The sequence below is a fragment of the Myotis lucifugus genome, unplaced genomic scaffold (genome assembly GCF_000147115.1).
Source record: "Myotis lucifugus unplaced genomic scaffold, Myoluc2.0 scaffold_4, whole genome shotgun sequence".
In the NCBI taxonomy this organism is placed as follows: Eukaryota; Metazoa; Chordata; class Mammalia; order Chiroptera; family Vespertilionidae; genus Myotis; species Myotis lucifugus.
The window spans coordinates 2793824-2808364 of record NW_005871052.1 but is presented as its reverse complement, the minus strand read 5'-3'; the positions used below and the strand labels follow the sequence as shown (position 1 = coordinate 2808364).

General features: G+C 36.7%; 1 protein-coding gene across 1 annotated transcript in view; it reads right to left on the bottom strand.

Moving 5' to 3' along the window:
* The window catches only part of RPS6KA6 (ribosomal protein S6 kinase A6), a 168045-nt gene that overhangs the window by 108892 nt on the left and 44612 nt on the right, over positions 1–14541 (bottom strand). The window contains exons 3-4 of the mRNA XM_006082809.3: positions 12223–12336; positions 567–648 (exon numbers count right to left, since the gene is read on the bottom strand). Coding sequence (XP_006082871.1) covers positions 567–648; positions 12223–12336 — 196 coding nt within the window. The remainder of the gene's footprint in view (positions 1–566; positions 649–12222; positions 12337–14541) is intronic.

Genomic DNA, 14541 nt, shown 5'->3' with positions numbered 1-14541 from the left:
AAAGAATATAGTTTAAAAAATAAGTTTTTTTATTAAATGTGTTACTTTTTATGCCATTACATTTTTATCATGGTATATTCTCACTAAATTAAGATATATACAAATATCAATCCTGGAAATATAAATTACAGCTAAATTAAAAAAAACTAAGGCAAAAAAGTCAAGAACCATATGATTTCAATCATAGGTGGGATGGAAAACTGAAATTAACACATTAACAAATGAGAAAAACAAAGAAACAAAAACTCATAGACATAGACAACAGTATGTTAACTATCAGAGGGAAGGGGGTAAGGGAAAATGGAAGGGAAATGGGGTCGAATACATGGTAACTGAAAAAAATCTGATTTTTGGTGGTGGGCACACAATGCAATATGAAGATGATGTATCATAGAAATGTATACTTGAAACCTATAAAATTTTATTAACCAATGCCACCCCAATAAGTTTAATTAAAGTAATAAAAAAGAAAACTAAATCTACTCAACTTATACAAGCAATACACAGCATATTTCTTAAAATGAGCTTTACCAAATTCTTTTTAAATAAGCTTTCTAATTTTCTACCTTTCAAAGAAGCTTTTTTTAACACCTTCATTGCATAGAGTTGCCCAGCATCAGGGCCTGTCTTCTTTCTAACAAGAAAAACCTAATAGGGGAATAAAAAAAAGAGTAAAATTAACTTTCAAGCAATTTTTGCTATACATGCACATTAGCACACTCATATGCCCTTGCATTTATTGTTTCATAAAGATAACATTCCTATAAATTATATGCTCTTACTTGATACTTTCTCACTTTCATTCATTTAGTAAATCATGCTCTCATACACACTACTGTGAAAAGAAAATATGATATGGTTATGGACTTTGAGAAGTTTTTATGTAAAAGATAGCAAAAATATCAAAACAATTTGAGCTAATGGAGCTCCTTTTAAGACCCAAGATCCTTTCTGTTACCTTAATAAAGAGCAACCTATGTGATGACTATTAATTTGATACCTTCATTTCTACTTCCTTATTGGTCCATTTTAGAAGTTACCAGGAATTTTAATTTCTAATAAGAAATCAGGGGCAATTCTTATCTGTGTGCCCGGTAAAAGAATCATGATGGCAAATTACCTCAATAAACAAATGAAAGTTAAACTCTTTAAAGTTGCCAATCAAGCTTAAATAATATATCATATGTGTAAACTAACATTATGACTCATTAAAAGCTACATTTTGAAGAGCTAGTTATAAAGATAAATGTAAATAGATTTCAGTTTTATAAGTGTTATTAGTAAAATAATTAGCAAAACCTGCTTACTGCCTCAACATGCCATCTCCAGCTCTAGCATGTTCTATTTAAGTGTTGCTTAAATTGAAAATGTGATCAAGTAACTAATTTGTTGACATAAAATTGCAGATGGGAGAGATGTTGAGTAATTTTTGTCTTGCCTATTTACCAAGGTACAGCTCAAAACCTTTTATGGCAGATCTTTTATTTGTAACTAGTGGCCTGGTGCAAAAAATTCATGCATGGGGAGGGGGGGGTGTGTTACCTAAGCCCAGCCTGCACCCTCTCCAATCAGGGACCCCTTAGGGGATGTCTGACTGCCAACTGTGGGATCAGGCTTAAACCAGCAGTCAGACATCTCTCTCGCAATCTGGGACTGCTGGCTCCTAACTGCTCACCTGCCTGCCTGCCTGATCACCCCTAACTGCCTCTGCCTGCCTGCTTTATTGCCCCTAACCCAGGGGTGGGCAAACTTTTTGACTCGAGGGCCACAATGGGTTCTTAAACTGGACCGGAGGGCCGGAACAAAAGCGTGGATGGAGTGTTTGTGTGAACTAATATAAATTCAAAGTAAACATCATTACATAAAAGGGTACGGTCTTTTTTTTTTTTTTTAGTTTTATTCATTTCAAACTGGCCGGATCCGGCCCACGGGCCGTAGTTTGCCCATGGCTGCCCTAACCCCTCTGCCTGCCGGATTGCCCCTAACCTCTCTGCCTGCCTGATCGCCCCTAACCCCTCTGCCTGCCTGCCTGATCACCCCTAACCTCTCTGCCTGCCTGATTGCCCCTAATTGCCTCTGCCTGCCTGCCTGATCGCCCCTAACTGCCCTCCCCTGCTGGTCTGATCGCCCCTAACTTCCTCTGCCTGCCTGATTGCCCCTAACTGCTCTCCCCTGCTGGCCTGATCACCCCTAACTACCTCTGCCTGCCTGATCGCCCCTAACTGCCCTCCGCCAGTCTTATCTCACCCCCAACTGCCCTTTCCTGCTGGCCTGATCTCACCCCCAACTGCTCTCCCCTGCCTGCCTAATCTTGTCCCCAACTGCCCTCCCCTGCTGGCCTGATTGCCTCTAAACCCCTGCCAGCCTGATCGCCCCCTAACTTTTCTGCCTGCCTGATTGCCCTTAACCCTTCTGCCTGCCTGCCTGATCACCCCTAACCCCTCTGCCTTCCTGCCTGATCACCCCTAACTGCCTCTGCCTGCCTGGTCGCCCCTAACTGCCCTCCCCTGCCAGCCTGATTGCCCCTAACTGCCTCTGTCTGCCTGATTGCCCCTAAATACTCCTCCCTGCCAGGCTGATCACCCCTAACTGCATCTGCCTCGGCCCCCACCACCATGGCTTTGTTTGGAAGAAAGTCAGATGTCTAGAAGATGGCCCATTGAGCTGGTCTAATTAGCATATTACCCTTTTATTAGTATAGATACATTATATAGGATAGGATGGGGGAGGAAAGCCTTTTTCAGCAGGAGGAGATGCTCTTGGCAGACAAAAATACATAATCCCTATATCTGGACTGAAAGCCGGCCATATACACTATACTGCCAAACCAGTCATTAAAAAATTGAACCACTTTCTTACACCTTACACCAAACAGCTGTTGCCCTTAAAACCCCTCCTCAGCCCCACCTTAGGTACTGCCTTCACAGTTCACCCAGATTAGGTTCTGATTGGTCGGTTTCTATGCCAGTCAGCATCAAAAGCTCTGCCTCCTAGGCAGCCATCTTGTGAGGGTGTGAGGGTTAATTTGCATATTACCACTTTATTATATAGGATTATATATCAGCCAACTCAGGATTGAGGGGAGGTTTTTCACTTCATGGAATTTCTGCTTTCTTCTATCCTGAAAGTAAGGCTTTCATTTCAGACCTAAACTCAAGGACCATTTAAGGTTTAGTATTTTCATAGTCATGCAGGGTAATCCTTCTCATACTTTCTGTTAGATAAATCAATATTTTTCCCTTTCCTCCAACCCACTGTGGATCATACTTTTATGAAATATATAGAAAACTTAAATGTCATACAAAATATAATCCCTTTTTAAACTAATAGATTCCGCACATAAAATTACTCTGTTAAATTTCTATGAAAGTTTCTAAATGCTTACTCTCAGATTTTTAACATGTCACACAGTGAACCAGTAATGAAGAGTTCATACCACATTGGAGGAGACTATTCAAGATAATCCACAAGCTAACAAAGGGTTGGTTTTTTGAAACATAAAACTATCTTTTCACTAAAAAGAGTTTAGGAGTTTAACCAAATTTAAAAAAAAGTTTGCATTATCACCATAAATATTTTTGTATTCAAAGAGCTAACAAATTAAAACTGTTACCATCTCTTACTTCCTTGTCTAAAATCTAGTCTGAACTCTAACATGATTTCCCCCAAACAACATAGAACCCTGAGAAAGTGTGTATCTTGCCACAGAAGATTATGGTGGCTTCATTCCAAGGAGTTATTTCTACTGGATTTGATCTTGAAAAGGATATTCTTAAAAGTCCATCATTTTCACTGATAAAAATGATAATCATTTGGGCAAAGAGTGTTAAATTTAGCATACATATAGTCTGCCCTCACTGATTTTTATAAAATAGAAGCAATAAAAATAATTTCTTATAAATGAACAGTGCTAAGTCTCACTGTTTAATTGCAAAATAATATCATTCAACCTGGGTTATACAGAAGGCACACACGAACTACATTATCATGGTGTTCTCAATGTCATATAACACTTATTGATCAAGTTCAAGAAGCTCAGGCTCCAGATGCATATTTTCTCATCTGTTTCTTTTTTCTCCAAGTTTGCAGTTGTTGGGAAACAAATGGGATTTTATATTATTAGTATAGCTGATTAAAGGGGCAGTCTTTATCAATTTTTTAAGCAGTAGATTAAAGGATTGCCATCACACACACACACACACACACACACACACACACACACACACCTTCAAAGCTAAGCAAATGACATTAACTCTAATAACCAGACTCAAAGATTTCACTCAATTTTACTGACAAGGGCAAATAAATGAAGATAACCAAACAGTTCCCTTTTTTTTCTAATCAATATTACGTGACCAAAAGGATGAAAACAAAGGAGTCATTTTGTGAGTATGATTCCACCACAAGTGGAACTATCTTTAACAAATTTTTCCAGGAAAGCAGTTCTCAATTTTTTTGTTCTCTGGAATCCTTAACAGTGTTAAAAATTACTGAAGACTTCAAAGTGATTTTTTTTGTGAGTTATATCTATTGATATATATCATATTGAAAATTAAAACAGAAAAAATTACTTATTGATTCATTAAGGATAATAAATCTGTTACATGTGAATATAAATATTTTATAAAAGATAACTATATTTTTCAAAAAACTGAAAAAGTGACACTGATTTATATTTTCACAAGTCTCTAATATCAGGCTTAGCAGAAGACAAGTTGGATTATCATATCTGCTTCTACATTCAATCTGTTGCAATTAAGTTGTTTTGCTTGAAGTATATCAAGAAAACTCAGACCTCACACAGGTATGTATTTGGAAAAGGGAATATTTTAATAGCCTGTTCATATAGTTTTGGTCATTTTTCCTTGAAACAAGAATTTGACAAGTGGCAGTTTCTTAAAGATTAGTGCAATGGAGAATCTGAAGCCATATCAAATACTAGTAATTGTCCATATTCTGTTATGTAATAATCCACTGATCTATCTTACACTTTAAATGGATTCGTACTCATGCCTAATTTGAAAATATCATGTGAGTTTTGCAGATCTTCCAAATGTTGAGAACAGTAATCTCATCAGAAAAAATATATTGTAAGTATTAAGAAGATACCAAGCTTATGATAGCAAATTAAAATTTTCTACAATTCTAATTTATTGCTTCCAAACTCAAAAAATTTTGTCAGTTGTTTTCCATGAAATACAGGCTTACTCCATTTCATTTTTGATAAATCACTAGCATATGCCCAATTTTAAGGAATCATAGTTTGTTCATCATTCTTTCAAGTAAAAATGTTTCATTTTAAAAAGAAGCTAGTTCAGGTCAAAACTAAAAAAAAAAAATCATACAAGTGCTCTCTTGACGCAGCCATCATCTTTTGGTATGCAGGTAAGTGCCATATGTGTACTTCTCATTTCATCACACATTATTAAAAAGAGGTGTACTCAATTATTGATATTTGATAAATTTAATGATTGCTAACACCTCACCAAAGGCATTCTTAAGTAAAACTTGCATGTTTTTTTAAAGCTGAAAGTGTATGAAGAATACAATGACTTCTGACATGGTTTGGTGTCACTGCTTTCTTGTGCCAAGGTGGAAGAAGTTTTACAAATAATATCTGAGTATTATTATAAAACTAGAGGCCTGGCCGGAACCGGTTTGGCTCAGTGGATAGAGCGTCGGCCTGCAGACTGAAGGGTCTCAGGTTCGATTCCGGTCAAGGGCATGTACCTGGGTTGCGGACACATCCCCAGTGGGGGATGTTCAGGAGGCAGCTGATCGATGTTTCTCTCTCATCGATGTTTCTAGCTCTCTATCTCTCTCCCTTCCTCTCTGTAGAAAATCAATAAAATATATTTAAAAAAAAAAAAAAAAAAAACTAGAGGCCTGATGAACAAAATTCATGCAATAGTAGGCCTTCGCAGACCCAGAAACCTGTGCCCTTGCAACCCCGGCTGCCTTGGCCCTCACAGCCCTGGCTTTGTCCAGAAGGTCGTCCGGAAGGCATCCAGACGGTTGTTCCGCTGTTCGGCCGTTTGGTTGATTTGCATATTAGGCTTCTATAATTATAGATACTTTTGCCCTGAGGACATCTGAAGGCATCTTACATATACCCAGTGGTAGACAGATGACACTGAGCACCACTTTTGTAGAACACAGCCTCTAGTAGGGCTGAAAAGAATGGAGTATAGAAGGCAAAAAGAGGCAGTGAAGGAAGACAGAAAAAGCCCAGACTTTCAAGAAGACACTTGTATAAAACAACTGTTTTTCCCCTAGCTCTTCTAACACCACTAGTATCCCAATATGGCATGTAATAGAAGCCATCATTCACAGCCTAGAGAATTAACTTTTTATTTGTTCATCACCTGATTTGTTCTTTGCAGGTCTTATGGGTGACGTTCTTAGCAAAAGAAAAGTTGTCACTCAGCTCTCTTCCCCATAATCAAATACAGAAGTTAGTTCAGCTTCAAACTACTGAATCCAAACTATATATCTATACTGATCACAGAGGTTTATTTTCACTCATTCTAATCCAATTATTATAAACTGTCCAAAAGACCAATAAGTGAGTGAGTTACTCCAATATATTTTTCTCTTGGTGATAGGGACTTTTATACTTCCCATTAAGAATTAATTAGTGTTTGTTAAAGAGAATTGAAAAATCATCCAGATTTAACGTTGGTTAAAGACAAAGGACCAACATTAAGATGTAAATATGTATTTTTTTTAAACTAGTTTTGGATAGTTAATCAATTACTTCAGAAGACAAGGGTTTAATATTCTCAAAAATTCATTTTGAGTCCTATAGTTGAAGGCTTTACTACCAATAAAAGCAAAAAAAATTATAATCAACAGATGTTAAAATGTATGCTTTGTATATATATATGCTCTGTTAAGTAAAGGCTAGTCTGAAAATTTCAAACATGTATTCTTGTGCATAATTTGATTGTGTTTTAAAATAATTAATGTAAATTATTTGGTATACTACATTTCAATCTATACATTAATGATAACTAATGCATTATAGTTGGTGTGTTTAGTACAAAATTTTATATTCATATTTCATAATGATAATGTGTGCTTCTTTAAAGTACAATTGTACAACTGACTATAGTAGGGTTTTCCCCTACTAAATGGACTAAAAGATATTTAATGTTTCAAAGCTTTGTATAGTCTAAAATTCCTTTTTTTGCATTTTAACAATGAACTTTTGCATAAAAACTTAAATAAGGCTGCATCCCAAAATTTCTTGGAATTGCTCCCACACTTTTCTGATTCATAGCCTTGGCCAAATTCCTAAATAGGTTCAGCATATAACAAGTCACACCCACACAATGCCTACACAAATGATGCAATACTGACAAGAAAACATGTTCACATGCTAGGAAGAAAAAAATAAGCTACTTCCTTAATATTTCTTTGGTTGATGAACTGTGTAAATATCACAATTCAGTATTTTAGTATTAGGGATTTTAAAAAGTCTTCTATGATATTCTTGTTAAAGCAAAGTTCCTGCACAGACAAAGCTGAGTGTTTCCTGAATTTCATAATTACATTGAGAATTTGTCAGCATGCTACTATATTTAATGTGAAGATGCTATAAGACATTTCATTATGCTACACTGCATTCTCTTTTACAAAGGCCATGAGAAAAACTTCTCTGGTCTGTTTGATCTGTTTCTACATTGAAGATACTGTCAAATAATCAGATAATTAAATTTATCAGCTTCTTTATAATGGCTGCCAGAAAATTTAAATCTTCATTTTTGTCCCACTTCTAGATGTGTAAGCCTTTATGCCATGCATTTATGAACAGCAGAACACATTCCTGGCTTCACCTAATATCTCCTGCTCTACTTTTTGGATTCCATCATCTCCTCTACTTATTTTAATTTTATGTTTTTACCGTTCATCTATGAAATTGTTAAATGCTTTCTGGAAAAAAGCTGGATATAAGTACACATATAAATAAACATATACATCAAATGACAAAACAATCTATTTATATAAAAACCCTGGGTGTAACGCATCACGTCCGAAGCCCCAGCAACCAGAAGGAAGCAGTCCTGCAGGGGCCGTCTTGGCAACAGCTGCGCCCTTCCCCAGCTGTTTCCTGTGAGGGCGAGGTTTCAGGCAGGAACCCGCCTTCAGAGCCTGGACGCATTGAGTCCTGGGTCGCCTTGCCAAGGGCTACACCCTCCCCGAGCTGTTTCCCATGAGGGCGAGGTTTAAGGCAGGAAACAGCCCTCGGAGCATGGAGGCATATCTTTGTAAAGTTTTAATACATTATATTAGAGGTCGTGGTGGTACTGTTTCACCCACAGCATTTACACGAATTCCTGCAAAATTACTTCTCGGTAGAAGAACCTTTCATTCCCAATATAAATTACCAATTCCGTTAAATGAAACTTCAATTTCTAGACTCAATATAAACAGTGAAGTTTCTAAAACTATTAAAAAGGCCCAACTTCTCATTATTGATGAATGCACCATGGCATCTAGTCATGTTATAAACGCCATAGACAGATTACGAAGAGAAATTATGAATTTGAATGTTGTATTTGGTGGGAAAGTTCTCCTTCTCAGAGGGGATTTTCGACAATGTCTCAGTGTCTCAGTATTGTACCACATGCTATGCGATCGGCCATACTACGAACGAGTTTAAAGTACTGTAATGTTTGGGGATGTTTCAGAAAGTTGTCTCTTACAACAAATATAAGATTAGAGGATTCTGCTTATAGTGAATGGTTAGTAAAACTTGGAGATGGCAAACTTGATGGCAGTTTTCATTTAGGAATGGATATTATTGAAATCCCCTGTGAAAGGATTTGTAATGGATCTATTATTGAAGCTACCTTTGGAAATACTATATCTATAGATAATATTAAAAATATATCTAAACGTGCAATTCTTTGTCCAAAAAATGAGCATGTTCAAAAATTAAATGAAGAAATTTGGATATACTCGATGGAGATTTTCACACATATTTGAGTGATGATTCCGTTGATTCCACAGATGATGCTGAAAAGGAAAATTTTCCCATCGAATTTCTTAATAGTACTACTCCTTTGGGAATGATGTGTCATAAGTTAAATTGAAAGTGGGTGCAATCATCATGCTATAGAGAAATCTTAATAGTAAATGGGGTCTTTGTAATGGCACTAGATTTATTATCAAAATATTATGACCTAACATTATTATTTTTTAAAATATATTTTATTGATTTTTTACAGAGATGAAGAGAGAGAGATAGAGAGTTAGATACATCGATGAGAGAGAAACATCGATCAGCTGCCTCCTGCACATCTCCCACTGGGGAGGTGCCCGCAACCCAGGTACATGCCCTTGACCGGAGTCGAACCAGGGACCTTTCAGTCCGCAGGCTGACGCTCTATCCACTGAGCCAAACCAGTTTCGGCCCTAACATTATTGAAGCTGAAGTATTAACAGGATCTGCAGAGGGAGAGGTTGTTCTGATTCCAAGAATTGATTTGTCCCCATCTGACACTGGCCTCCCATTTAAATTAATTCTATGACAGTTTCCCGTGATGCCAGCATTTGTGATGACTATTAATAAATCACAAGGACAAACTCCAGACCAGTGGTTCTCAACCTTTCTAATGCGGCAACCCTTTAATACAGTTCTTCATGTTGTAGCGACCCCCAATTTCATTGTTACAAATTGAACATAATTAAAGCATAGTGATTAATCACAAAAACAATATGTAATTATATGTGTGTTTTCCGATGGTCTTAGGCGACCCCTGTGAAAGGGTCATTCGACCCCCAAAAGGTTGAGAACCGCTGCTCTAGACAGAGTAGGCATATTTCTACTTGAACCCTTTTTCGCACATGGTCAGTTATATGTTGCTTTCTCTGGAATTCGAAGAGCATGTGACGTTAAAGTTAAAGTTCTACATACTTCATCACAAGGGAAATTAGTCAAGCACTCTGAAAGTGTTTTCACTCTTAATGTGGTGTACAGGGAGATATTAGAATAAGTTTAATCACTTTATCAGTCATTGTTTGCATCACTGTTGTTTTTATATCATGCTTTTGTTGTTTTCCTATCATGTTTTTGTTGTTTTTATATCATGCCTCTTTGTTGTTATATCCTTTTGTTACTGTTTATAAATTTATATATTATTTTCATATACATTTTACTAATTTCCTTTCATCTCTCACACTTCTATTATAGAGAAAGGGCAAATAGAAATATTAAGATATTTCCGCTAATTAATTCCCTTTTAATGTGCATGAATTTCATGCACTGGGCCACTAGTCTATCTATATAAAAGCCTAAGTGATCATCACAACCAAATGGATGACCGAACAGACTGTGTGGGGCAACCAGGCCAGCAGGGGGGTTAGTGAGAGGTGACCAAACGACTGACAGCAGGCTGCGTGGGGCAACCAGGTCGGCAGGAGGGGCAGGGGCACACCAGTTTTGCCCAGGGAGCCCCCATTTGGGGAAAACCCCGCCCCGTTGGGGGGGGCCAGGGGGGGGTTTTCAAACCCCGCAGGCAAAAGGCATTTGGGGGTGATCAGCCCGGCAGGAAGGAATTTAGGGTTAATCAGCCTGCCAGGGCGGCCATTTAGGGGTGACCAGGCATCCAGTTAGGGGGAAGGTTAGGCCCCAGCGGTTCATGATTATGAGAGGGATGCCGACTGCCGGTTTAGGCCCGATCCCAGGGATGGGGCCTAACCCGCCAGTCGGACATCCTTTGAGGGGTCCTGGATTGGAGAGGGTGCAGGCTGGGCTGAGGCCCCCCCCCCCAAGTGCACGAATTTTGTGCACTGGGCCTCTAGTATAGTATAATGACTTGAAATCATGAAATGTTTGCCTGGTATGATTTTATTTAAATTTATATTTAATCACTTATAGAATCAGGATATGAAAGAACTTTATCTCTGTTTTCTAAAGTTAATATCATAAAATATAATGCAAAATAATTAAATGAATATTATATTTAAAAAATGAAATAAAACTGTGCAAAATGAACATACCTACTCTACAGGTCAATTCTATAAACACCCCCCCTCCCCCGCTGACACACACACACACACACACACACACACACACACACATTCTATTAAAAGCTCTTTCTAGTTTTACTCTTGCCAGAACAACTATTCAAGTCTTATTTCCTTGTCTTCACATATCTCTTGTACCAATTCACTGCTAAACTACAACCCAACTTAATTTGTCCTTTTTGTGTCCTGGAAATGTTTCTCTATATTTTAAATGTTATATTAATATCACATAGATATTGGGATATTTTAAGACAATTAATGTCTATTTTATATTCACTAATACTGCTTTTGCAACTCTTGGGCACACGCTGAATGTTCAATAAGTGTCTTTCTTTTAAAATGTTTCAGAATATGATAAATCACCACTGCTCAATAGCTTTACTTTTTTTCTTTGAAATTAAATCTCAGACACTTTCAAATTAGGAGTTTCTCATTATCTTTCTCCCTTAAATTATTGTTGTTGTTGTTGTTTTCCTAAAGGCTGTTACTGCATGTATGCAATAATTTTCATGTATTAGATGCTAGGTGCACAAAAGTCAGGAACCAGACCTACATATTTTTTTTTCCAAAAACCATATGCCATCGAGTATTCAATAAACAATTTTAGTAATAAGTTTCACAGATAATCTTTCTCAATTTTTATTTCTCTCTTAAAATATAAGATTCTTGAAAGGAAGGATTTTGACATAATTCACATATCCCTCAGTATCTACCCTTGCTATACTTTACACACATACTGCTTTAGGAGATGATAGATGAATTCATGCATTTATACATGAATTGATACATACATTCTGACTTCTATGATAGAGCTAAGGAATATAGATTAAGTCAGCAGTAGAGAGCAAGTTGTGATCATGTTAGCCTGTAAACAGGAAAACGTCAACCTTTTTTTTTTCAGAAAAATTAAACTACCTTGATTTAGGCAGCTAATAAATACCACGATATATCTTGCCCTAGAAAAATGAGTGAGCCCAGGGCATTTGAAAACTGTTATTATATGGGGAAGTATAAATAAATGGGACTAAAAGTACAACAGAAATAAAATTAGTAAAATTAGGAAGTTATCTTTGTGTGCATCCTTTGACAAATCTAGAAAAGGCACACTTAACAGATTTCTAGCTATGTGTACACTTTTTTTGCTGAATGTTTAGAAGAGAAGCAAATGTGGAAAACAGCATTCATTACCTTTCCAAAGGATCCCTGACCAAGAACCTTGAGCAACTCAAACTGTGCAGGGTCTGCTTTCTCATATCCTTCCTTAACATGATGTGTAATAGGAATTTCTTTAACTCCTTCATCCTGTAAAAAGAAAATCCAAATAATATTCATATCCAGTTGCAACATATTATGATAAGCTTAAAGTCAGGAAACATACCAGAAATAATTTAATACCCAACTCCTTCAGTCTAGCATAGACTTTTATGGGCTACTGGTATCCCCACATAGAGCTTCATCACTATCACCAGGCTCATTATATAATTTTATGTAAATAAAAGCATATACCTGTTCTTGCGCCAGTGCTAGGCTGCTTTGAGTACAGTGGTTTTGTAGTATAACTTGATATCTGGTATTGTGTCCCCCCAACTTCGTTCTTCTTTCTCAAGATTGCTGCGGCTATTTGGGGTCTTTTTCTATTCCATATAAATATTTGGAATATTTGTTCTAGGTCTCTGAAATAAGCTGTTGGTATTTTAATAGGAATTGCATTGAATCTGTGGATTTTTTGGTAGCATGGCCATTTTAATGATGTTGATTCTATCAATCCATGTACACGGTATATTCTTCCACTTGCATATATCTTCCTCTATCTCTTTTTTCAAAATCCTGTATTTTTTCCAAATACAAGTCTTTTGCCTCCTTGGTTAAGTTTATTCCTAAGTATCTTAACTATTTTGTTGCAATAGTAAATTGGGTTGTTTGTTTAGTTTCCCTTTCTGAGAATTCATTATTGGTGTATAAAAATGCCATAAATTTCTGGGACAATAGGGTGGTCAAGGCCTGGGCAGGGTGGTGGGGGAGAGGGCAATGGGGGAAAAGGGGGTCATATGTAATACTTTAAACAGTAAAGATTTAATTTTTAAAAAGCATATAAAATCTATGCTTCAACTTTCCCTTCCAACTAAGTACAAGAAAAATATAAACAAAGTATCTTAAGACGCTCACCATAATGTGACTCATGAGGTGGATGCAAAGAAAGTCAAGAGATAAATATATTTTTGTAAACTGTGGAGCATGGCAAATAAATGTGAACCTCCAGCTTCTCCTGAATAGTATTTCACTATGCCCTTTTAATTAGTCAGTGATATATAAATATTTAAGTGTAAAACTAGTCACATCATTAAAAAAGAAACTGGCATGGACACACAATCTGCAAAGCCCAAACAAATGTTTCCAGGCCATAACCCTATTTTTATTAAAATGTTATATATAAGTTATACGCCAGCTTTCCTAACACTTAGATAAAGCAGAAAGGAAACTACCCAGAGAGTGTTTCTTCTCTTTGATGTAGGACTCTGCTCAGCTGTGAAGACTACACTCAAGTGAGCTGCAATGCTAGTCCCTAGAGAGACACAGTAGCTAGGATGAAAAAAATAAATCCTCAGATGTATTACATATCACAAACCAAGAGCTGAGATATATTATCCAACCTTCTCACTGTATAAAGGAGAAAACTGAGATTTAGAGTTTAAGGTCACATGAATAATTTATCACAATGCCTACATGTCTCAATAGCCTTCCATTACAGGGTTGGGGCAAAAGTAAGTTACAATTTTTCCATATGGAAATTAATACAATAATAAATAAATAATAATACAAGAATAAACTCTGTGTTTCACATACAGATATAAAACTACTTTTGCACAATACTGTACCATGTTTTTAATAGAAGTTATTGGGGTATCAACATGGATGGACCTAGAGATACTATGCTAAGTGAAATAAGCCAGGAAGAGAAAGACAAATACCACATGATTTCAGTTATATGTGGAATCTAATGAATAAAATAAATAAAATAAAAGGAGACTCATAGATACAGAGATCAGACTGACAGCTGTCAGAGGGAATGGGGTTGGGGAGCTAGGTGAAGTAAGTGAAGAGATTAAGCAAGAAAAAAAATATATATATATATGTAACACATAGACACAGACAACAGTGTGGTGATAGTCATGGGGTGGGGAGTAGGTAGAGGTGGGCAAAGGGCAAGCAAATGGGTACAGAAAGAAACTTAGCTTGGGACAATGGGTGCAGCTGCAGTGTGCAGATGATATTTTACTTACTTGTATATTTGAAACCTGTATGTTTTTGTGAACAAATGTTATCAATCTGTACTATATTAATTGTGGCCATGATGGCAAGAATGTTATTAATAAATTTACCCATTAATTAATGGACAAACCAATAGGGGCTCTGGCCAAATTGAGCAAGAGCTTAGTCTCAAGTAAGCTGTTTCAAAACAGCTAAAATTACTTGTGTCACATAGGTAGACAGACATTCATTCTCTCA